The sequence below is a fragment of the Fukomys damarensis genome, unplaced genomic scaffold (assembly GCF_012274545.1).
Source record: "Fukomys damarensis isolate Sample0158 unplaced genomic scaffold, DMR_v1.0_HiC HiC_scaffold_12, whole genome shotgun sequence".
NCBI classification, from domain to species: Eukaryota; Metazoa; Chordata; class Mammalia; order Rodentia; family Bathyergidae; genus Fukomys; species Fukomys damarensis.
In genome coordinates this window covers 28,758,329-28,782,138 of record NW_022900924.1, presented here as the reverse complement: position 1 = coordinate 28,782,138, position 23,810 = coordinate 28,758,329, and the positions used below count along the sequence as shown (strand labels likewise).

The 23,810-nt window shown below is 33.2% G+C and overlaps 1 protein-coding gene across 1 annotated transcript in view; it reads left to right on the top strand.

Annotated features, from left to right (window-relative positions):
- Zbbx (zinc finger B-box domain containing) overlaps positions 1 to 23,542 on the top strand; it is a 100,574-nt gene extending 77,032 nt beyond the window's left edge. Inside the window, 5 exon segments of the mRNA XM_010606684.2 lie at positions 1,728 to 1,881; positions 5,302 to 5,415; positions 11,709 to 11,963; positions 21,311 to 21,452; positions 23,416 to 23,542. Coding sequence (XP_010604986.2) covers positions 1,728 to 1,881; positions 5,302 to 5,415; positions 11,709 to 11,963; positions 21,311 to 21,452; positions 23,416 to 23,542 — 792 coding nt within the window.
- Positions 23,543 to 23,810: the final 268 nt, after the last annotated feature.

Below are 23,810 nucleotides of genomic sequence, written 5' to 3'. Positions count from 1 at the left end.
TTTTAATCTTTGGCAGGTTGAGATCCAGTTTTTCCAACACCATTTATAAAAGAGGCCATCCTTCCTCCAGTGTGGATGGTCAGCTCCTTTGTCAAAGATGGGGTAGCTGAGAACATCTGGAGTCACACATGTGTAAATACCAAGTAGTTTCTCTGGTGTGAAAAGCTATAATAGTACATAAGATCCTAATGAGATACTTGACAATGTAAAATAGGAAGAAAAGGGCTAAAGGTGTAGGGAAAGGGAAGGGTAGTTGGAAATAAAGTGTTTGTAAATGGGGAGGGAGGAGGGGGTGAAGGGAGGGCCGGGACAAGGGGGAAAAAATGAGAAACAAGACCTGTCATGTAAAGGTACAAGATCCCAATAATGAATGCAATTGTACTGTATACCTAAAATGTACCAATAAACTCAATAAAAGAAAAAAAAGAACGGAAAGGAAAAAATGTTAGATAAGAAAGAAATGGAAACAAAGCCTTTGCAAATAGGGAGGGGTGGAGGGGTTGAAGGGAGGGCAGGGGAATGGGAAAAAATAAGAACCAAGATACATCATGTAGAGGTACAAGATCCCAATGATGAATGTAAATGCATTGTATACCTAAAATATACCAATAAAAGAATCAAGAGGAGAAAAATAGTCAACTTTGTGAGTTTTCTAAAAAAAAAAAAAAAAACCAAAATATACCCACTATCGGTTTTTTTATTTGTGCACCAAGACTTGTTAAAGCACTTTTAGATTTGCAATTGCATAATCCAAACACGAGCTTCAGTAAAGCTGAAGGAATTCTATTTTTGTCAAGCAAGTATCTGGGAAAGCTAAGAAAAAGGTATCCTAAGAAAAGTGGACATGGGGTTGGCTTTGAATGAAGTGCTTTGTGGTCCCTAGCTTTCACTTACAATATTTCTCATTTATATGATTTATAAACATCTATAGAGTTTTGTTTTGTGTTGTTTAATCTTGTGGAGGGACTATATATTTTGGGCATGAATTATATACATTAGTAAATGGTTAAACACTTTTAGCTACTCTGCTTATATTTCAAGCCCATCCATAGCTCTTACTTCTGAATAACTAATGTATATTGAAAGGTTGATATGATTTTTTAAATATAACTGTATTTTTATCCCAGAATAAATGCATATAGAAAAATTAATAGGGTTGCAAAATAAGACTGGGATTTAAATCAGAAAGGCCAATTAAGTTTCCAATTATGTAAACTTCACAAATAACTTCTTTTCTTCTTGCTTCAGTTTTTTTTTTTCATATTTGCCTCATGATGAGTTTTTTGTTAACTTGGATTTTGTCTATGACCATTATATGATCAAATTGATTCCCACTGGTTTTTACTTTCATCTTTGAAATTATTTTATGTGTAGATAAAGACACAAGTTCAAAAGCACTGCATATGAAAGAGACTGTATTCCAGGGTAATTTATGTGCAAAGATACTGAGGGAAGAAAATAAAAGAAAGAAGGCAGAAAGGGAAATTTTATTTCATGAACTTCTCTCCTCCTTAGGTTGATGGCAACTTTCAGATAATTACTATAATTGTGTTTCATACGTTTTCAGAACTTATTATATATAAATGTTGTATTATTATTTATATCTCCACTTTTAGAGACTAAACTTCATGACAATATCATTTGTGCCAAGTACATAATAGTGTTTAATGAATGCTTTGAAGAGGTGAGAAAATAAACTTGGTTTTGTTGAATATTTTGTTTCCTAGTTGTTACAGGTAATAGCCATCAGAAACAAACATATAAGTCAACAATATCAAGGACTTGAAAGACTCTTTACTTTTGATACAAATGAAAGACACAATTTTCTGCCTTCTCATAGCTTACAGTACAGTTATTCCTCTACTAGGATTGCACTTTCAGGTAAATTCAGACATCAAATCTGCTGACCTATGAACCAACTTGACAATCTTACACTTTTTTAAATAAATGGTCTACCATTGTCATAATGATAAAATTATTTTCTTCTTTCCTAGCTAAAATCATTCATCCTGTGTGAATTGCTGTATTTTTACATTTGAAGCTGCTTTCAGAATGTGAAAAAATTATAATGAAATTAGGGAAAGAATTTAGAATTTAGAGGTATAGCTATTATCATATTATAAAAGTAATGATTCTGAATCAGTTAGCCTTTATAGGATAATCTTTAAATTTCCTCTTTCAAAAAATAAATTCTTAGCATCTGTGAAATTCATGAGATATGATTATAATTTCCTTTTCTCTCAAATGTTACTTATTGTGGTACAATTCACATAATCTAACATTCATCAGCTTAATAATTTACATCTATACAGTTCTGAGGAAGTAAATATGTTCATAATCCTGTGCAACCAACATCACCATTCATCTTCAGCACTCTCGTGATCTTTAGACTTTAACTGTATTCTCATTAAATAATAACGTCCTTTTCTCCTTCCCCAGTCCCTATCGAGCACCATGCTGCTTTCTGGTTTTGTTACTTTGAAAATTATAAGTAATAAGTGGAATCATACGTATTTATTGTTTCATGACTGGTTGATTTCCGTCAGCATTGTTTTTCAGTAGTTTCATTCATGTTATAACATGCACGAGAATTTTCTTTCTTCTTTGAAACAAAATACATAAATATTGAGGATAGAATGTTGAAACTCTGTTGTCCAGCTCCTCCTTTATGCATCTATACAACCATCTTTAAGACTCCATGGAATATAATTTTAAAGTCACTATTAAAGGAGAAAGATGTTTCAAAAATTAAAAAAAAAAATTCCTTAAAAAGCAGGACAATGTTCAATTTTACAGTCACCACATTTTGCTTATTCATTAGTCCTTCACTGAAAACTTGGGCTACTTCCATATTTCAGTTATTGTGAATAATGCTGTTGCTGTTATGAACATGAGTTTAAAATGTTTTTTCTTTAATACCCTGCTGTTAATTCTTTTGAGCTCATATCCAGAAAGAGAACAGTTGGGTCATTTAGCAATTTGATTTTTAATTTTTTAACAACTTCCATCCTGTCCCCCAAAATCATTATAACATTTTACAGTCCGACTAGTAGTGCACATGAGTTCTTTCCAGTTGCTCTACATCCTTGGCAACATTTGTTATTTTCTGTTTTCCTTCTCTGAGTGGTATATTGTTGGCATATAGATTTGTTTTTCTTTAATGGTTAGTGATGTTGAGCATCTTTGAATTGCTTATTAGCAATATGTATATATTCTTTGGAATTATGTCTGTTCTAGGCTTTGGCTCATATTAGTGAGTTGTTGTTCTTGAGATTTATTGTATGCTGGATAGTAATCCCTTATATATGATCTAAAATATTTTTCTTTCATTCTGTGAATTGCCTTTTAGGTGTAATGCTAGCATTATTTGATGGGAAATTAGTTTTTGACCTCTCATACAGTTTAATTTTTCTGTTTTCTATTTTGCTTCCTCTGCCTTTTAAAAAAATATGTGAAGCTATTTCTAAATCCACCGTTCTAAACTATTTGCCCTAAATTTTATTCTAAAAGTTTTATAGCTTTTGGGTCTTACATTACATGGATCAATTTTTTAGTTAAGTTTTATACATAGTATTAGATGAAGTTTCACATTCATTAATTTTCTTATAGATATATCAAGTTTTCTAGCATGATTTATTGAAAAGACTGCCCTTTATCCTTTGCATAATCTGGTACTCTTGTCAAAAATAATTTGAGAAGATTTTAAATATTCTTATAAACACACACATAAAAGTTGGTGAAGTAAAACATATGTTAGCTTGCTTTAGTCGTTCTACAATATATAAAGATTTAAACTGTCACGTTATTCATAAATATATTCAATTTTCTACCTAAACAAAAACAAAAATTTTTATCACGTGAGTGTAGGCTTACTGCTGGGATATGTGTTCTCTTCCATTAGCCAGTTCTGTACTCTTTTGATGACTGTTTCTGTGTAGTTAAGTTTTAAGTTCAGGAGGTGTATTACCCTTCAAATATGCTTTATTTTTTTCAAGTTTATTGTGATTCTTCAGGGTGACTTACGATTTCATATTAGGATGGCTTTTTCTAATTCTTCAAAAAATACCATGGGCTCTTAATAGTGATTGCATTGAATTTGCAAATTGTTTTGGGCCCTGTTTGCATCCGAACACTAAAATCTTACAATCCATGACCGTAAGGTATATTTCTATTCATTTATGTCTTTTAAAATTTTTTTTCAATAATGTTTTCTATGTTTAATTTTTTATATCTTTTGTATCCTTGGTTAATTCTTAATTATGTTGCTCAGTTTGCTGTAATATAAATGGAATTGTTTCCTTAATTTACATTTTGGAACATTCATTTCTAGTATAAAAAATACAGCTGATTTTTGCCTAGTGACTTTCTATCCTGCTATTTTGCTGTGTTAATTTATTAGTTCTATTTTTAATGGAATTTTGGGGGATTTCCTTATATTAAACTATATCATCTTCAAAGAGATGATTTATGTGTTCTTTTTGGATTTGGCTTACTTTTTTCCTTTTCCTTGTTTAAATTTTTTTGGCTAGAACCTTTAGTACTATTTTCAGTAGAAGTGGTAAAAGTAAGCATCTCTCCTTGCTCCAGGAAAATTTTCAGTCATTTACCATTGAGTCTACTTGTTGTGGCATTTCATATGTGACTTTTATGTTGTACAGGTGGTTTTCCTCTATACCACATTGTAGGGAATTTTGTATTGAATTTTGTCAGATGCTTTTTCTGCATCACTTGAGATTTTCATATTTTTCCTTTTATTCAATTCCTATGTTATATTGCACTGATGGAATCTTGTAGGGTAACTCATCCCTACATTCCAGGAGTAAATCCTACTTGGTCAGGATGTAATTATTACAAGATATTGCTGATTTTGTTCTTTAGCATTTTGTTGAGGAGTTCTTCACTCATTTTATAAAATATTCCTCTATAGTTTTTTGTGATGAAGTTTGTTTGGCTTTGATATCATGGTAACATTGGCATCATAGAATGAATTACAAAGTGTACTTCAAATAAAAAAAAATTGAGAAGAATTTGCTTTAGTTAGTACTTTAAATGACAGAGCTCAACAGTGAAGCTGTTAGGTCAAGGATTTTTAATTGTTGAGAGATTTATCATTTTTTCATCAAAATAGAAATTCAATGTTTTTTATTGAGTAGCCATGAGGTTGTATATTTTATATCTCACTGTTATACGCATTACTTAGTTCAGCTGAGTATTGTTCAGTGAGGTAATAAATATAATAAACCAACATCATGGATTTGCCTCATTTTATACTTCATATGGTTTTATCTTTTTCCACTGCAGGAGACAGAGAATGGATCCCAGATAGTAGCCTGAGTGCACATGCTGCTGACACGGCTGCCCTGCAGCCTCTACAGAGGGCCCAGCATACATCACCACGTGCAGAGCAGCAGAAAGGTGAGGTGGGCTATGGGGGAACAGTGACATATTGCTGCTTCACTAGTTTTACAAGTTTGTTTTCAGACGCTAGTTTATTTATTAGACACCTGAATGTTAGCTTATTTTAACTAAATGTTTCTGATTTTTTTTCTGCATCCAAAAAGCCAAAATGCCACTATATTTACTTATTGTTCCACTCAAAAACATGAATTATAGTTGTATTTAATTTTATAATGATGTGTTAAGGTACAATATTCTTAAAACTTAGTTTGGGATATGCTGTGTTGTGAGCAGACCTCATAGAATGCACACTCCATTTCATTACCTACTCCAGAAGTTATGTATTTATATCAGATTGCATATTCTTTCACTTGATTCATATTACTATTGGGTGTAGCCATATATAAAACGAATAGCTGGGATTAAACTGTTACTTGAAAAAGTGATGAGGTAGCTCACTTCTAAACTTAATGCCATATGTGGTAACCGTAGGATTTTAATTTCAGTTCATTAACTCCACTCTACAGCCAAAGTAATTGAACAGTTTTCTCTAAGATAACTTTATAGGGATGTTGAATAACAACTGTAATATTTTTCTATTGTGTATATCACTAGTATTATTAAGTCAGTACTCATTCCTTTCTACCTGCTTTAGTACATTTGTTTTCTGTTGCATTTTGTATATAACGTTGCATTACATAGCTTAATTAAGGCAAGCCAGCATACATGTTGAGTCTGTTAGCTTTGTGCTAGGCCCTGGTAAGAAAGGATGAGGAAATTTAATTCCCTGGGGACTCAATCTAGTAGGAATACTTGAAAAAAGTGGGTTATTTACCTTGGTTTATAGCCTCTCTTCAAGCCAGTAATTCAATTACACATGATTTGTTCCTGTACATATATAAGATTTATATATCTCTTTTTCCCTAAACATCATGATTAAATTTCCTTGGCTAGCTGAGATCCTTTCTATTTGCACTTATGTTGAGAATCTGTCAAATATAAAGTTTTTCACCAGAAAACCACCCATTTATGATAAATGTTTTTTAGCTCTATAATTAGATGTCTATTCTTACATAAAATTCTACAGCAGCTTCAGAAATTCTGGTTGCTTATTTTGGAGGCAGTCAGAAAGAACTGTTGAATATTGTTGAAAATAAATTCATGCTATTTGAAATTTGTTACTGAGACAAATCTTTATAAATAAGTAGCCAATTGCTTTAAGTATCATTTTGGACAGATAAATCAAACACAGTAATTACTATGAAGAACATTTGTTGGAGTACTTGCTTTAGGCCAGGCACTGCCTGACATTAATGATACAAAGTACGGCCAAAGACTTCTGTGCAGAGATTCTCAAACATCATTGTGAGCATAATCATCTGTGAAGCTTGTTATAATGCAGATTTCTGTATTAAACTAATATAGGCTTGGATAAGGCCTGAAAATTTGCATTTTTCAACAATTCTCTGTAACGTGATATAGACAATTGATATTCATGTTTTGAGAAATTACTATATGGATAGGCAAATACATAAAGTATACCATATATATTATGATAAGCTTTGTAAAGTGGAGCATAAATAATATACTTTTGGAAATTGATAAGTAATTTAATGATGGTATATCATAGGCATAATATAACAGATACACATGCAGCGTTTTAGGAAAAGAAATGATAAAATAATGACTTAGCCCTTGAAAAGTGTAGATATGCAAGATGTTAGAGACTAATGTGATATTTCAGTTGAGTCTTTAAAAAGTAATAGTAGACATCAGTTAGGGGAGTTGGGAAATAGCTTCCTGGACCGAGGTAGTGGCCTGAAATAAAGCAAAGTGTTCCTAACTATGGTACAAATTATAGAAATCCTATGTTCTGAACTGATGCCAGTATATAAAAGAATTCTAATTTAATGTTTGTCACTCTTAAAATGCAATAGCTTTGAAATCATTAGGTGTTTTAACAGCAAGTCCACTGAGTTTCTCCATCCCCAGGAAAAACATACCTAATTCTACACTCAATCTTCCTGTTGCTGTAAATAGCCCCACCATCCATTGTTTAGGCCCCAAACCTGGGAGTGAACTTGATTCATATTCAATACAACCTACTCATTTGTAAGTCCTGATGATTTTAGCTCCAAAATTCAGGCCAAATCTAACAACCACTCCTATGTGTACTATTCAAGGTGAGCCCAAGCCAGTTGTCCATCGTCTGTCACTTGCCTTCTAATTTTAATTTTCTCCCTCCCCCAAAATGTTGCCAAGCTATCTAATTCTACTGTTCATTGTCTTGGAGTAAGTTGTTTATATTTATTTATAGTCATAATATTATTTATATTTGTAGTTTATAAGGAGTAAGTTATACCTTTCATAGCTTTAAACCATGAATAGTATGTCATTCTGCTGCCTGAAGAACTCCCGTAACTTCTCATAGAAGGTAGAAAAAAACATACATATCTGTTCTTGCCCATGCATCACGCAGCAATAGCTGAGCTGGATGCTCATCTTTCTTCACTGCTGCTTCTTCCCCAGTGCAGCCATGCTGATGGCTATCTGTTTTTAGGTAGGCCATACTCCTAATTCTTCTCCTTAGAATTCGCTCTTTCTGCTCTGCAACCTCCGATTTTATCCTCAGATGCTTCTTTGTATGACTGGTTCTTTCCAATTAGCCTCACTCCAAATGTTATCTCCTTAAAGAGTCTTTTAGACCACCCTGAATAATACTTCTCTGTTGAGTCACTCTCTTTCACTGTCTCACAGAATCCTATGTAATTTTTACTGATAGAAAGTACCTGTCTTATTCATTAGTGCATTGTTAGTGATATAACAGGAGCTACTGTATGCTAAGTGCTCAGTAAGTATTTCTGAATGAATGAAGTAGGAGAGAGAGAGACAGAAAGAGAGAGAGAGAGAGAGAGAGAGAGAGTACATGTGTGTGTTTGTTTGGAGGGTAGGGTTAGTGTTTCACTCACTTTTGAATACCCTGATCATGACACAGTAATTGGCAGTTTTAGGAGCTAACAAATGATTTTTATAATTGAATTGGATTGAGTATTAATCACAAGTTTCCAAAGTTGGAGGATGTTTCAGGCATTATAGTTTTCATTTACTAATCTTACTAGGGAGATATGAGTAATCATGCCAGGTCATGAATTGATTTCTAATTCACTGAAATGAGGCAATAATACAACTTTTTACCTAGTTAGTGTTTTTTTTTTCCTTTTTACTCAGCCATGCCACTCTATAAAGTTTTCTTCCATGTCTCTAAAACACTAATAAAATGCATTTATCTCAGCACTTTACACAACGAGAATGTCAGTAGACAATAATATCATGCAGTTTCTTCAGGATCAGAATATTGGGTCCTTTCATAAGAATATTATTTGTTACTAAAATATTACCCCAAAGAATGTTATGATATTTCTTCAAATTTTATGAGTTTTTCTTCCCAGTGTTGGCATGTTTAATTAGTAATCACAGAAAATGTATTCTTAGCAAACACCAAGTTAAATTCATTTCATTATATTTAGAGTGCAACTGGGATCAGTTCATTTATTTATTTATTTATTTTTGGTACTGGGGATTGAACTTGGGACTTTGCTCTTGCAAGGCAGGCAGTGGAAGCACTGAGCTAAATCCCCAGCCCTGGGATCAGTTTAAATCATTTTCAAGTTTACACTACCAATGAAGGGTCAAGTTATTCCAAAAGTAATTTCTTATGTTTATAATTAACAGATTACATTGTTTTTATTATGGGATTATCACCTCAAGACTGGTTGTGTCAAAACTTCACTTTAGCAACAATAGGTTTTCTGATTATTAGAGAGAAAGATATACCTGCCCAAATAAACAACAAATAAATGAGACCAGGGACAAAATTGTGTTTCCTTTGTTTCTATGTTTTGGTTACATTAAAATATACTTGAGCATATTTCTAGTGAGAAAGATGATGTGTCTGTTGTATGCTAAGTATAAGCCTGACACATTCTCTGTGTATTCTTTCTCTCAGTTGGGATCAATTAGCTTCAAATATTGTAGCAACCAGATGTTGTTGTAAGAGTTCAGCAAGAGTTGTACTCTAGAGTTTTCTGAAGGGCATCTAAGTTATTTTAAATTTCTCTCACTTCATATTTTTCTGCAGTGGAAGAAGTCCAGTTCTTACTAACAACACCTTCTTTTAGTTGTTTATTTTACTTTAATAACTGTTCTAAGCCCCTCTTAATTTTACCCTGGGTGAGATGTATCATAATAGGGTGTTATGGCTTGTATCTAGATGTCCCCCTAATGCCTCATGAGGTCATAGGTGTGACTTTTCAGATCTAGTGTGCGTGATGCTTGGGTTCAAGATGTGATGCTAGGATTAAGGCTGCCACACAGTGGTATGAGTGCTACTTGCTCTAAGGGTGGGTAGCCTGGATAAATTATAAGGGACAGAAGGAGGGTTGCTGTTATCACTTGCTTACTACTTCACTACTTTGCTGCCTTCCTGCCTTCTGCTCACCATGAACTGATTCTCCTCTACAAGGCCTGCCTTGGAGTCAGCCAACTATAAACCGAAACCTCTATAAACTGTGAGCTGAAATAAACCTTCCAACTTTAACTTTGGATGTCAGGTATTTTGGCACAGCAGTGAGGAAAAGTAAGACACAGAAACAAGAGTGTGGTGTCCCCTGCAGATCCAGCACCTTTGAGTTTTACCCACAGGCTAGTCATTCTGCTGTTCCTCCACTGCAGCTTCATTTTGGAGGAGGGACAGGCTTGCTTTCCTTGATGGCAACACATAAAATATTGACCCTTTGAGTATTATAGATAAAAGAGGAAACCACTTCCAAATTGTAGGTATCAAAATATTTCTTAAGGATATATGGATAATAACATATAGGCATGCTTTTCTTTGTTATTTTTCTTCAGAATTGTTTCAAAGCTTAAATGAACACAAAGGGTCAGAATCTAATTTTATTTATAATTTTATTCCAACAAAAATATTTCAAATGTTGATTTCTGCAAAATTCATTTAAATTGGTGTCCCTTGGGACTCATTGTAGTCAGCTTTACTTATTTAAGTAATTGCATATTGCTTCTTGATATGTTAATTACATTTGAAGTAGATTTTTTAAAAAACAAAAGACATTCAGTAGCCAATGAATATTTCATAGAGGGCAACTGCCTGTACCCACTGCTTTGCATTTCACATTTTCCTGTGAGTCATTAGATTGGGCATCATATCATGTATGAGCATATCATATTTAGTAAAATCATAATTTTATGATAATGAGAATTACACCTCTTTAAAGAATCCATTATTCTATACAAAGCCAGTTTGTGTTAAGAAAAGCAACAGAATTAGACATTATATAAGTTTAATTTAAATATTTTATATGAATTATAAAGACTTGCTACATGTAAAAGTACACCTGTGCCCTGAAAAATTGCATTTGTTCCTTCAAATTTCAATTGGTCTTTTAGTAAATAATCTTCTATAAGAAATCCAAAATTATAAATTAGTTTTGTGCAAGATTTGAAAAAATTTACTTTTCTCATTTTGAAAAAAAATAGCAACATGTTGAAGAGACAAATTTACCTGGTCCTTGAAAGAAATCAAGATAAAGTAATGACTGAGTTAGTACCATGTAATAACCTGTAACAACAATGTAAGAACAGTATAATAACCTGACAGAGCTGAGCTCTTGCAACTATTATACTAAGGTACCTTGTAAAGCAATAGAGAATGAACTTATATTTAGAAAAATTATCGATGTGATCTCATTCTCTTAAAGCTTGCATTTTTTTCTAAAAATGCACACAGATTTTGCATACTATCCTAACTCATCTTCATAGTTCTAAGTTATAAAATAAGTGACATATCACCAAGTAAATTGCTTCACTGGGAAGTGGCATGATTTTTACCCTATTGGCTTTCTAAAAAATATTTGTAAGGCACAATGTGGTATTCTTCTAGAATTTAGGAAACATCATAGCATGTGGCCTTGGGATAGACTGTAAGAGAATGTAGTGAGTTTGGCTGAAGTTAACTGGTTTTACATATTTTTTATTTAGTAAATATTAAAATTAATTTGTGTTTTTTGAATGCAAACAATTGGGAAATTATTTCAAAATATTCTTTATGTCACTGGAGAAAGAATTTGAGATTAACAAATTATATTAGCTAGAAAATATGACAGTCAAATTGATTTTTCCATAAACATTTTTGCATGAACTTCAACTGCTCTATATTCAGAAGCTTGGAATTTTGCATTGTTGAATGATCTCTTAGGATTTTCACAGTTTATTTGATTTTGTTCTTTTTGTTTCAGGCCAGAAATTACAGAGACCTTCAACAGCAAATTTACCACTTTCTAGCACTATTAAAAAGAGCTCCAACTGCCTTTCATCCTCTCATCCTCGATCAAGAAGTGCAGCTGCTCGGCCATTACCCAGAGCTGCTTCTGAAATTTCAGAAAGTGAATGTATTGATACGACCAGGCAGAATGTGCCTTTCTTAGATAACATAGCTTATCAGCCATCTTTAGACAGTTCAGAGAAAGAATCAAATATGCTTAGAAATCTTGAAGTTAATGCTATTTTATTCATTGCAGATAATGGTTAACTCTATCGTTTCCCTTGTTCTTTACAATCTTACTCTAAAAGATAAACACTCCAATGAAAAAAGCTTCCCTTCTTAGCCTAAGCCTTCAGGTTTTGTGTCTATTTCCTTGGCATCCCCTGGTATTACTCTAAAAAGTTTATAAATGCGGGGCTGTCCATCCACACCAGTGATGGCCCATAGTAGCCTGCACAATGCACCTCAGAACTGTGGCATAAGGAGTTTCAAATGGGCATACAAACAACACACATACAAAAGACAACACCAACAAAACCCACATTTTTTTCCTTTCTACAAAACCAGTGAAGAGTTAATCTCTGTAACTTTATGAAAGCTAATGCTCATCATCCTAGTTGGAAAATGAAGCTGGTAGATCTCACAAAGCAGTGCTTCTCTGATTTTTGTACATACACAGATTCCATGGGGAACTCATTAAAATGAAGATTGTGATTCAGTGTGTTCAGGGTAGGGTCTGAGATTGAACACATCTAACCGGTACATTGGTGTATGAGTGGTGCTATTTAGTACAGTTGGAGGAGAAATTATGTTTTTGCATTCAGTTTCCAACCTCAATGAATGTATTTTATCAAACAGTGACCATATTCTTGAACACATAAAAAGATCTGGTTCAACAACTAATTGTCAAGGGACATACTCCTCTTATTGTCACCAGCAAGACATGTGCTTCAACTTCCAAAGAAACCAACTGAAGATCTAAGAGGCAGGCTAGAAAAATCACTGGTTCTATGCATTTTAAACTTAACCTCTTATTTTTGCTATTGGTGGTGTCCTCAGTGTCTTCAGTGATTTTCAAAATGTTTCATCTTCATTTTGAGAAATTTAAGCAATAAAAATACAAAAAGGCCAACCCCCCCCAAATCTTACTGCTACCCTTAAAATAAACTTCATTAACTTCAGTGATCTTCTTTTTAAATATCTGTTTGTATTATAAGTAAAAATAAAAACAACTCTGGAGGATGAGTAGATTTGAAGGAAAAGGCAATAATTTTGTAAAATAGACTTACACTTCTCTACTGGTACATTTAAACATATAGATAGATGTGCTGAATTTGGCAAAAATTATAGTGAAACTGAAGGAAATTGTATATTTTTGATAAGTAGTTTTGTACCATAAAATATTACCAAGTTGAAATCTATGAAATCATGCTTTTGTAGATCAAAACAATATACACTTTTATGCATTATATGATTTTTACAAATATTTCTTTAAAAATTAAGGAAAAACATGAATAAACAATAGGCAATTGGGGTCATTAGTAACAATGCCTTTTAGTTTTCTTTTTAACATCTTTTAGATTATAAACTGAATATTCATACATTTTAGGTATACAATACAGTTACATTCATCATTGGTATCTTATAACTTCACATGACATATCTTGGCTCTTATTTTTTCCCCATTTCCCTAGCCTCCCTTCCCCCTTCCCTCTTCCCTATAACTTTTAGTTTTCCACAGTACCAAATCTTTATTAGAAAATATGAAGAATAATTTGTTTATATTTTTAAACCATGTACCAATCTTGATATTATTGAAGACACCCTGTGATAGGATTTATTATTTTGTCAATATTTCTTTCATTTCACGTGTGTGTGAAAATTCATATGGAATGAATGCTCAGTATTGACATTTTCCCTATGAATTCCTTATCTTGAGCCTTTTATTTTGATTCCTCAGCAGAAAGTTTCATTATGTAACTCTTGATAATGTCGATCTTTTATCTATATCATTGATTGACACATTAGCTAGATTTATTTAATGTATCATAATTTCCATTCCTTCGTACTTTGAATACATTTCTCTCCCTACCCTCAATATGGTGCGGGCTACTCCTTCTTCATAGTTGTTCCATTTGAATTTTGTTCGATTGAAATAATTGTCAAATAGTTTTTTCCCTTCAGGTAGTGTTCATGGTAGGTCTATTACATGAGATCTTTCATGTTTGAAAATGTCTGCTACATTATATTTGAATTACAAGTGGGCTGAGAGTAATAGCCCTGGGTCTTCTTTAACCTTGTGCATACTGATTTGCTATTTTCTAGCTCTGAATTCTGTTGTAAGGTAATATAAAACCATGCTAATTTTTTACCACACCTTCTGTCTTGAATATGACAAGTTTCTTTCCTACTTGATTATTTGAAAAACTTTTTCTTAGTCCTTGAAATTCAGTAATTCAATAAAGACTGGGTTTCAATGTCAGTAATTCAGTATTCTTTAAATGGTAGATTTCTTTTTCTACAGACAGAATAGATTCCTTCATGTTTGCAGGAAAATATTTTGCTTTTGTATACTTTAATGGTTCCATTGGGCTTTCTCTTGCTAAGAAATCCATTTTCTTTGTGTCTTCTTGAAATAATATATTATGTTTTCCTTGGTTATTTCAACTAGATTTTATTTACTTTTGTGTTTATTATAATTAATGTTTTGTGTTTATTGTAATTAATTATATTAAGATTAATTAATTAATTTTAAGATTGTCATATAGGCAATGATTTTCTTTTTCACCTGTTTATAGTTTACTCTATCATTTTCTTTTTTTAAGGAAGTACTTCTTAAAAGCTGTTAAGTTTTTCTTTGACGCCTTTGGATAGCTTTTTATTTTAATAGAAACTCCTGGGTACATGATATGCTTTACCACTTTAACACAAGTATGGAGAACTTTTTCTTCTGAAAGACTCTGAAATAATAATAAGCATTGTGACTAATACATTCTTCTGCGTATATTTACCCAAATAAGAACATCTCTTACATAATATAGTACAATGATTAAACTCAGGAAAATTAGCACTGATACAATACGAAGCATATTTAACATCTTCAATTTTTTTCTGTTTGGTTTTTTTTCCCCTTTCAAGATCTAATTCAATACTAGATGACTATCTAATAATTTCCCTTCAGTATTTTTGACATATTTTTCTTTGATTTTTGAAATTAACTTTGCTCAACCAAAAGCTGATTTTCATAGCTTCTTTTGTAGCCAAAAGATTTTTGAGGAATTTTCTTACTGTTATAATATAGGTGTTGACCAGATTATTCTCTTATTTCACCATCTTTTGCATGTTATAATCTTGGATTTTAGTTTGCTGTTATAACCAGCTGCTGTGTCATTCCTTTGTATCTTACTTTTCCATGCTTATTGTGGATGGCTTTGTTGATAACCTCTGCCTTTTGTAGTAATACTAAGACAGTCCCCTGCCCACCCCGTTCATGTGCTGAGAGCAGGCCGTCTTTCCTTTGGAGCTACCATTTGGACTTGGGTGTTATTATTTCTGTATCCTGGCATCTTAAAGGCAGGAGGAAGAACATAGAACTGGGAATTATTAGTCTCTTCTTGAAATGTTCAGTCTTGCTTTTTTCCTAGATTTATTAAATATCAAGCCTCATTGACCTGAATTCAAGCATGGTCTCTCTGTCAGGCACACCTACAAATTTTATCTGTTATGCTAAGATCAAATTGGTGGGTATCTAGAGGCTTTAAATAGACTTCAAACATGTTCCTCTCACTCCCCTTCACATACTTTTTATCCACATTGGGGTAAACAGGGTGAGACTTGCTACTTTTTTTGATGACTCTCCTTTTCTATTACTACTTAAGTGTTTATGTGTTGGCTTGGGTGGCAAGGTAGAGAGGAATGGAACCTAGCACATCTCACTACATCTTATTTCTCTGGTTGTACCTTGTAAATGTTTATTATGTGAGATTATATCCTTTTTTGGTTATTTTATGATCTTACTTTTTTTTTGGCTTTTTCTATTTACATCATTAGAGATTAAGGAAGAAGAATCTATGATATCTTGTTACTTTTACATGTTTGCCTTAAGCTTAGTTACTAAATAATCAACTAAATAATGCCAATTATGAAATGAAGCATGTCAAGTTTGTACTGAATCTTAAAGGATAATCACACTGATTTTAATCATAATATTCTTCTTAATGTGATAAAATTGATATATTCCATTATTTACAAATAAAATATAGTTTACAAACAATTTTTCATTAGCCTTTCCAGCTTTTCCATTGCCTTTTTCATTTGGGGTGTATTGTACTTCGCCCCTTATTTTTGTCAGTTCTCTTCCCACACTAACAGGAGCATTTGCACTGGAACACACAGCACTTGTTACTTTTGAGAGCAAGCGCATAACGAGCAGCCTGTGCACTACCAGAGCTTTTCCATTAGTCCCGCAGCAAAGGCTCACTTGCACGTGTACTTAACCCAGCACTGACTTTCTTTCCAATGGGAAGATTGACTTCAAATGAGAACACATTATTTGAGGCAGTTCACCTGATACTCCAAGGAAGAAAAGAATAACACCTCAACGGAATCAACCTCGTGATCAGGGAGGTGACAGATGCTACCACAAAGTGCAACCTCATTGTTGAGAACTGACTGATTCTGCACAAGGTCTTTGTACTCTGTGTAACATCAGTAGGCAGAAAAATTACATCCACATTTCATTATACATGATGCAGTCTGGAAAATCTCTGCAAGGTTTGGTCTAACAGCCACAGCCACACATTCTGACTCTTACACAAATGTAAATTTGTTTGCATCCCTGTGAGCTTTGTTGTTGTGATCAGCAACCCTGCTGACATGTTTTCTGCTACTTCTAGGATGCATTCACTTCGTTTTTCTAAGCTCTGTTTACACCAACTGTGCCAAGGAGCTGGGAGGGTAAAAGGCAGAAAATACATATTTAGTAAACTATTTCTGTGCTGGTTGTAAGAGACGTGTGTGTGTGTGTGTGTGTGTGTGTGTGTGTGTGTGTGTGCATACGCGCACAGTTTATTGTGATTACTGATGAACCAGGAAATGGGAAAAAACAAACCAGGAAAGTTGAAAGCTTGACTCAGGGTCAAGGTGTCTGTTTTGAAACTTGATATCACCAATTAATAGCTGCATGAGATTGGGCAAATTGCTTTCTTAATATCTTTTGTATTTTGTATTATGTGTGAAAGATGAGGGTTATAATAGGATCTAGTTAATAAAATCCATAATTAAATGAAATTATATGTGTGATATAATATTTCTGATAATCCCTTTTCACATGAATTTGAGTGTTTAGGACATAGTAAGCTTTCAAAGGAACTGCTGTGTTAAAAGAGGAAATTTGTGTGCGGTAATTACTACATACAGCAAGGTAGGCTGGTCTTTATAAGCCCAAATTTTAGTTGTAGAATTGGTTTTCATTCTAAACTATGATTTCTCTGGACTGCTTTGGGGATTGTGGCTAGTTATAGTTCATGCTATTTATTACTTTCAACAAATGTATATGTAAAAAACATTATATTTACTTTCTTAATAAGCTCAATATATCAAAATAATTTTATTTATTAAGGTACCTTGTCAGGTTTTGGATAGTGCTAAAGACTAATGAAGTCTGAAAATATCTGAAAATATGCGTTATGAAAAAAATTAGTAATAAAGCACTTCTAAATATTTACTTCTTTACAGTTAAAAATAATTCATTTCTTGCAAAGTCATTCTGATTTGAATTTCCTGTTGAACCTTAAGTTCCAATAATAATCTTTTGTTTGTACAAGTACACAGTTAAGTGAACTGAGTATTAAAGAGAGGAATGTACTTTTCCTGAAACAATCTATCTGCTTCTAATAGATCCAGCACTCCTGTTTATGAAAAATCACACAGTCACTTCTGCGGAATTGGAGTCTCTGAGTATGAACATTAAACATTACATTAAACTGTAAAAGCACTGATCTGATAAGGTTTTAGTTACAAATTACCTAGATCACTCTTGTAATGACAGCTAGATTATGATAGACTAAAATGGCAGTCTCTTTGCTTTAGGATGACTTTGAATTACAGAAAAATTGAGTATATATACCAGTGAAAATCAACGTTAAAATTAATACAAGGAATAGGAAACCATTCCGTGAGTAATAATAATCACTAGTTGTTTTATATGTAACATTGCTTTATTTTGTATTGGTACTGACTCACGAGGCAGCTGAGGCAGGTACTCTTGTTAATTATTTCTTTTCAGGTTCAGCAGTGTAGGTTCTGAGCAATGAGGAACTGCCTTTGGTTTCCCAGGTTGTGTCTAAGTGGAGTCAATCCAGGGACAGACAGACCAGCCTCCACCACTGTATTACCTAAAATTTCCACTTCAATCAATATTGTGACCACTACTGAGGGAGTGAGTGGGCAAAGTCCAGGTTAAGGGATGAAAAGCCCGGAAGGAAAATGAAGAAGAGAGAAAAACCAGATAAGACATGGTGGAAGAAGGGAAGAGATATGGAGGGGATGGGCAAAAGGAGGTTGAAGAGAGAAGAATGGGCTCACCTGTTTTAGGATGTGTTCTCTTGTTCTCACATGGTAAATGTGTCTATGTAGCTATGTAGCTATGGAAGATAGTATCTAAGGAGCTTTCTTCTTCTTGTTGCTGTTTATTATTGCAAAATAGCCAAACTGATTGGTTCCCATTCATTGAAGTTTTAACTTATCATTTGATCCTTTTTCTCCTTCTTTCCTCTCTTTTATTTAAGTAGATATGCTTTTTTGTGTGGAATTCAGTTCTCTATGTGTGTTTTTAATAAGTTTAGTTGTAGAAATGTACCTTGAAATTCTATAGTCAAATTTTCTCCCTTTGTCTGATTGCTTGTTATTGTGTTTAAAGATTTCTCAGTGATCAGAGAACATAAACTTAACTCCAGGGATAGAAATGGTTTAATTTCAATTTATTCTTTTATAAGCAGCTGATTCCCAGTTACAGATTACATTTACAATGTAAATGTCAGTTGATCCTGTATTAGAAAAATCAGGACAATTCAAATTTTTATGTTTTGGGCATGTAGGTCTAATGCTAGCTCACAGTATGGTTTTCTTAATAGTTTTATTTTTCTCGGACTTAGTTTGGCATGACCTAAAATAAAATGATGTCACTTTTACTCCTGTTAACGGCACAGAGTACAATGAAATATAATTTTGGAAATTGATAATTTTACAGAATTGGCTCATTCTATTTGTACTATCTGTGCTTAGTGAGAAATCAAACATACACTGGGATTTGAATATCTCTCCTGGTGGAATTTTTTTAGATCTAAGCCATACTGATGGGTTTTAGCAATGCAATTTTGCCCGTTCCAAACCCTAAATAGGTTGTTTTCCTAGGGGAACATTCCTTTTCTTTGGCCGTTTGTATGTGCCTTCAGTACACGTCTTTTCTCATCTTGTGGAAAATAGGAGAGGAGATAATAGGTTGAACATGAAGATTTACACTCTTGGTAAGCTAAAGGAGGCAAGGCTAGCTCTAGTTTTTCCACAGTGTTGATGAGTGATTTTCCACATTACTATCTCTCTTTGGGCTCCCAATTTTCTAATCTTTAACAAGTTGAAGTGAGAATAATTAAATATCTTAAAAAGTTTTTTAAAAAATCTCATGAATCTTTATATTTTTATCTTAAATTAACCTTATATGGAGTTCCTAAATTTAAACTAGTTCAGGTAAAGCTATCATGATTGCTCTGGGGATGGTGAGGGCAGAAACTTTATTCAAAACCTGCTGAATTTATCCATGTGTCATAATGTAACAGTCATTGAACTAAAAAATTTAAGGACACTTCCATCTGTAAATGTACTGAAGTCTGTCTTTCTGTAGGAATAGTGTAGTTTTACATAATTGGGGAGTTTCTGCTTGCTCAAGAACATCAAGGCACTGCTAATGATTTCACCTTCTAAATGCATTCATTAGAGGGCAGAATATTTGCACCTTAGGGTATGGACCCCTGACTAGGAAGATGGATACCTGGAGTTATTGTAGGCGTGAAGAGAACAACAGCATACAGTAATTTTGACAGCCTTAAAAGTCATCATACTAAACCTCTGTGCATAAGTTAGATTTTACAGGTTTGTAATGTCAAAAATGACACTAATGTCTTTTTTTTTTCTTTTATTGAGTTTATTGGTATATTTCAGGTATACAGTAGAGTTACATTCATTACTGGGATCTTGTACCTTTACACGACAGTCCTTGGTTCTCATTTTTTCCCCTTGTCCCTGCCCTCCCTTCACCCCCTCCTCCCCTCCCCATTTACAAACGCTTTATTTCTATTTTTTCATTTTCTCATATTTTTTTCTTTTCCCTTATTACCTTTCACCTACCCTTCCCATTTTCCCTACACCTTTAGCCTCTTTCTTCCTATTTCACATGGTCAATTATCTCATTAGGATCTTATGTACTATTATAGCTTTTCACACCAGAGAAACTATTCAGTATTTACACATGTGACACTAATGTCTTTTTCAACACAGTAACATTTATTTTTATACTTGGATTTGTGTTAGTTTTCCTAAAATATTTCATTTATTTAACGTGTGCTATTTGCCCATTCCCAGACTGAATCACATACCAGCTTGATGTAAAGTAGGAAGATTTAAGGTTATTCTCCCTCCAAATATAAATGGTTATTTACCCAACAGAACAAGAAAGTCAAAAAGAAAGAGCAGCTTTGTCAAGTCTAACCTTTTCTTTAGAGTGTGTGGGGTAAAGATTTTATTTTTTAAAAGCAAAGAACAGAAAATAAAGTGCCTCATATATAGGCAAACTAAAGAATTGTTCAATAATCTATCTTTTTAAGGTGGTTCATTTGATTTTCTTTGAAATGTTATGAATTATGAGGATATTAACATTTCTTAAATATAATGTATATTTAAAAATGAACATGATTAAGGTGCCCGACATCCCTTATTTATTTTGTTAGTTATGTGTTTGTTTGTTTACTTTATTTTTGGTGCTGTGGTTAGAACCTGGGTCCTCCTCCATTCTAAGAAATAACTCTACTATTTATTTATTTATTTATTTATTTATTTATTTATTTATTTATTTATTTATTTATTTTTCCCATTGAGTTTATTGGTACTTTTTAAGCATACAGTACAGTTACATTTATCAATGGGATCTTGTACCCTTACTTGACAAATCTTGGTTCTCATTTTTTCCCCATACCCTGCCCTCCCTTCACCCCATTACCCCCTCCCCTACTTACAAAGACTTTGTTTCCATTTTTTCCTTTTCTCATATTTTTTCTTTTCCCTTCTTTCCTTTCCCCTACCCTTTCTTTATACCTATGACCATCCATGTCCTAATTTGGAATCTCAGATCAAGCATACCTCACACTCCACCATCGCACAAAAGCCAGAAAATTAAGAAATAATTGAAAATATCTTCTGACTTTCTGTTTTACTTCTAGTTTATTCTGGGTAAACTTCTAGCATCATAGGCTGTGCATTTGTTTTTTAAATTTATGTGTTGACAATGCATGCAATAAAATATTTCAGATCCTTCAGAAAAACTTTACAATCTAACCTCAGAAGAATTACCAGCTTTCAACAACCATTCCCTGAAGAGAAGTCAGATTTCTTCAGATGTTTTCTACCCCTCAAATGTGAGGGGCCCCTGTGGAGTTGAGGAGCTAAGGTAAATTCAACCTGCAGTTTATACATAAAGATAGTGCACAGCAAACTTGGGACAAGTCCCAATTAGTTATTTTACTATATAAAGAATAATTGCCCTCATGTGTGTAATTTAGCTGACCGTTCTTTGCAAAATGTTTGGGTTTTTTTGTGACATATTACCAGGATTTAGTAAATGGCTTATGGAGCTGATGTTTTAATGTGACAAGATAGCTCTCTGCTGAATAATATATGTCATAAAAATGAAAATACACCTGGAATTTAATAATCCTACATTTTTATGTCAAGAAACAGTTGTATTACTTGAATTAATTAATGCAATAAATTTCAATATTTTGCAATAACAAAATGTTATCCAATATATACAAACTGTTAGAAAAGTATATTAAGGGTTTTTCCTTAAAATTGGACCTAGATTATTAACAATATTTTAATATGTATCATTTAATTATTTCCTCATATACAATAATGACAGGGTGGTGATCAGTTTATAAGGAATGCAGGTGATACTAATAACTGCTTCAGAAAAGTAATATATCATGTTTGTATATTATTGACATACCAGATGTTTGGAGAAGGAAGATGTATCTTTTTTAGAGAGACAAAGATAGCTATAAATGTAAACCCTTTGAATAATGTTTCTTTGGTTCTTTTCAAGTCTAATATTGCAATAAAAAGGAATCAAGAGTGTCACTTTGTCTTTCTAAAGGAGATAATCATTTAGCTATGGTTCTTGGACTTTTGAATTTCTAACACCATCTATAGTCCTTTAAAAAGAGAAAGCGACCTTTCTAGAAAAGTATACAGCAGGTTTAAAACCATTACTGTCTGTGTGTTAAAAATCCAAATTTTCTGTTTCTTTGGGACAGAAAATTGCATGTGAGGTGCTATCATCAAATTTCAATTACATAGTAAAACCAGATGCCACAATGAAATCCCTCAAAATGGAAATAAAACTCTAATTTTTTTAACATTCTGTAAATAAACCTGAATGTGTTTTTTAAAAAGAAGAATCAATGAGGATAGTATTTTTTCCTTTAAAATGTTATTAAAAGCAAACTAAACCCAGATGTACTTCCACCCTCATGTCACACAAGAAAAGATATTCAAAAATTCAAAAGGTTATGCTAAAAATGTAAGGAGAGCACACAAACAGTAAAATGTAACATAGTATAGAAAGTCACTGTCTTTTCCTTCTCTTCTTTTCTTGGTTGAGTGAAAACTATCACAGTTATATGTACACTAACTCACAGGCTAGAGTGTATTAGCTGCTGAGTGACCCTACTTTGGACTGGAAAAAGTAATCCTAATAGAATTATATTCACCGTATTTCAACTTTACTTGCACACATGGGCTGGAAATCTAGATAACTGCACCAAAACCTGAATGGTATAGGTGCCTTCCTTTTGCTCCACACGTGCTCCTAGATCTCAGGCACCTGTGTGCTAGAGCATCTGCCGGTCCTGCCGCCCCCCAGAATAAAATGCAACAGAATAAAATAACAAATAATGGCTGTCATTAGTTTTAGTTTTGGCATTTCTTACCTGGCTATCCTTATAGTCCTAATTTACTGTACACAAAAGAGGTGATTTACCTGGCAGTCTAATCACTGGGATTCCCTTAAACAGCCAATCTGATGATGAATATCCTTAATGATGACCCTGAAGGTCTGAGATTTGCTGGAAGACCTTCTGAATCATTGAGGAAAAGACCAATCAGGGACCATAAAATCTCTCTCCTTGCATTCACTGTGGCCTTATTCCTTGGGAGAGGGAGAATATTGAGAAATTCCATTAAAAGGAAGTTGGTACACTGGGCACATTGAAAATTGTGGCCCCAGTCTGCTACAGCCCATTTACATCTGCCTGAGTCCATTGATTTCAACATATGTGGTATTGATCAGAAGACAAATGAAAGTTGAAAGTTGATTCTGTATATTGTGTATTGATCTCTTAATACATTTCTAGCTCTTCTGGAGAAGATACCAAAATGCAGTCTTCACTGTCACTTTCTGAGAATCATACAGATGAGGAGAAAGAAGATTTTCTTGACAAGCAACTTGTCATCACAGCATCATAGTCAAAAAGTACTTAAAGATCACCTGTTTGTTACTTTTTCATTTTGTACTCAGAGTAAAGCAAACAACATAAAAAAGTAACTGATTACCTGACCAGGTGTTGGAGATTTTTTTTATTAATGCTGCTAATGTTTCAAGGCTTGTAAACAAAGAAAAAATAATGAAATTAAAAGTTAAGTGCTTTTCTCTCAAATAATGCATTGTATTTCAAATACTAACATTTCAGATTATATTAGCAAAATTTTGTAAATTCTAAGGAATATTTATAATTATCTCTATAAAGCC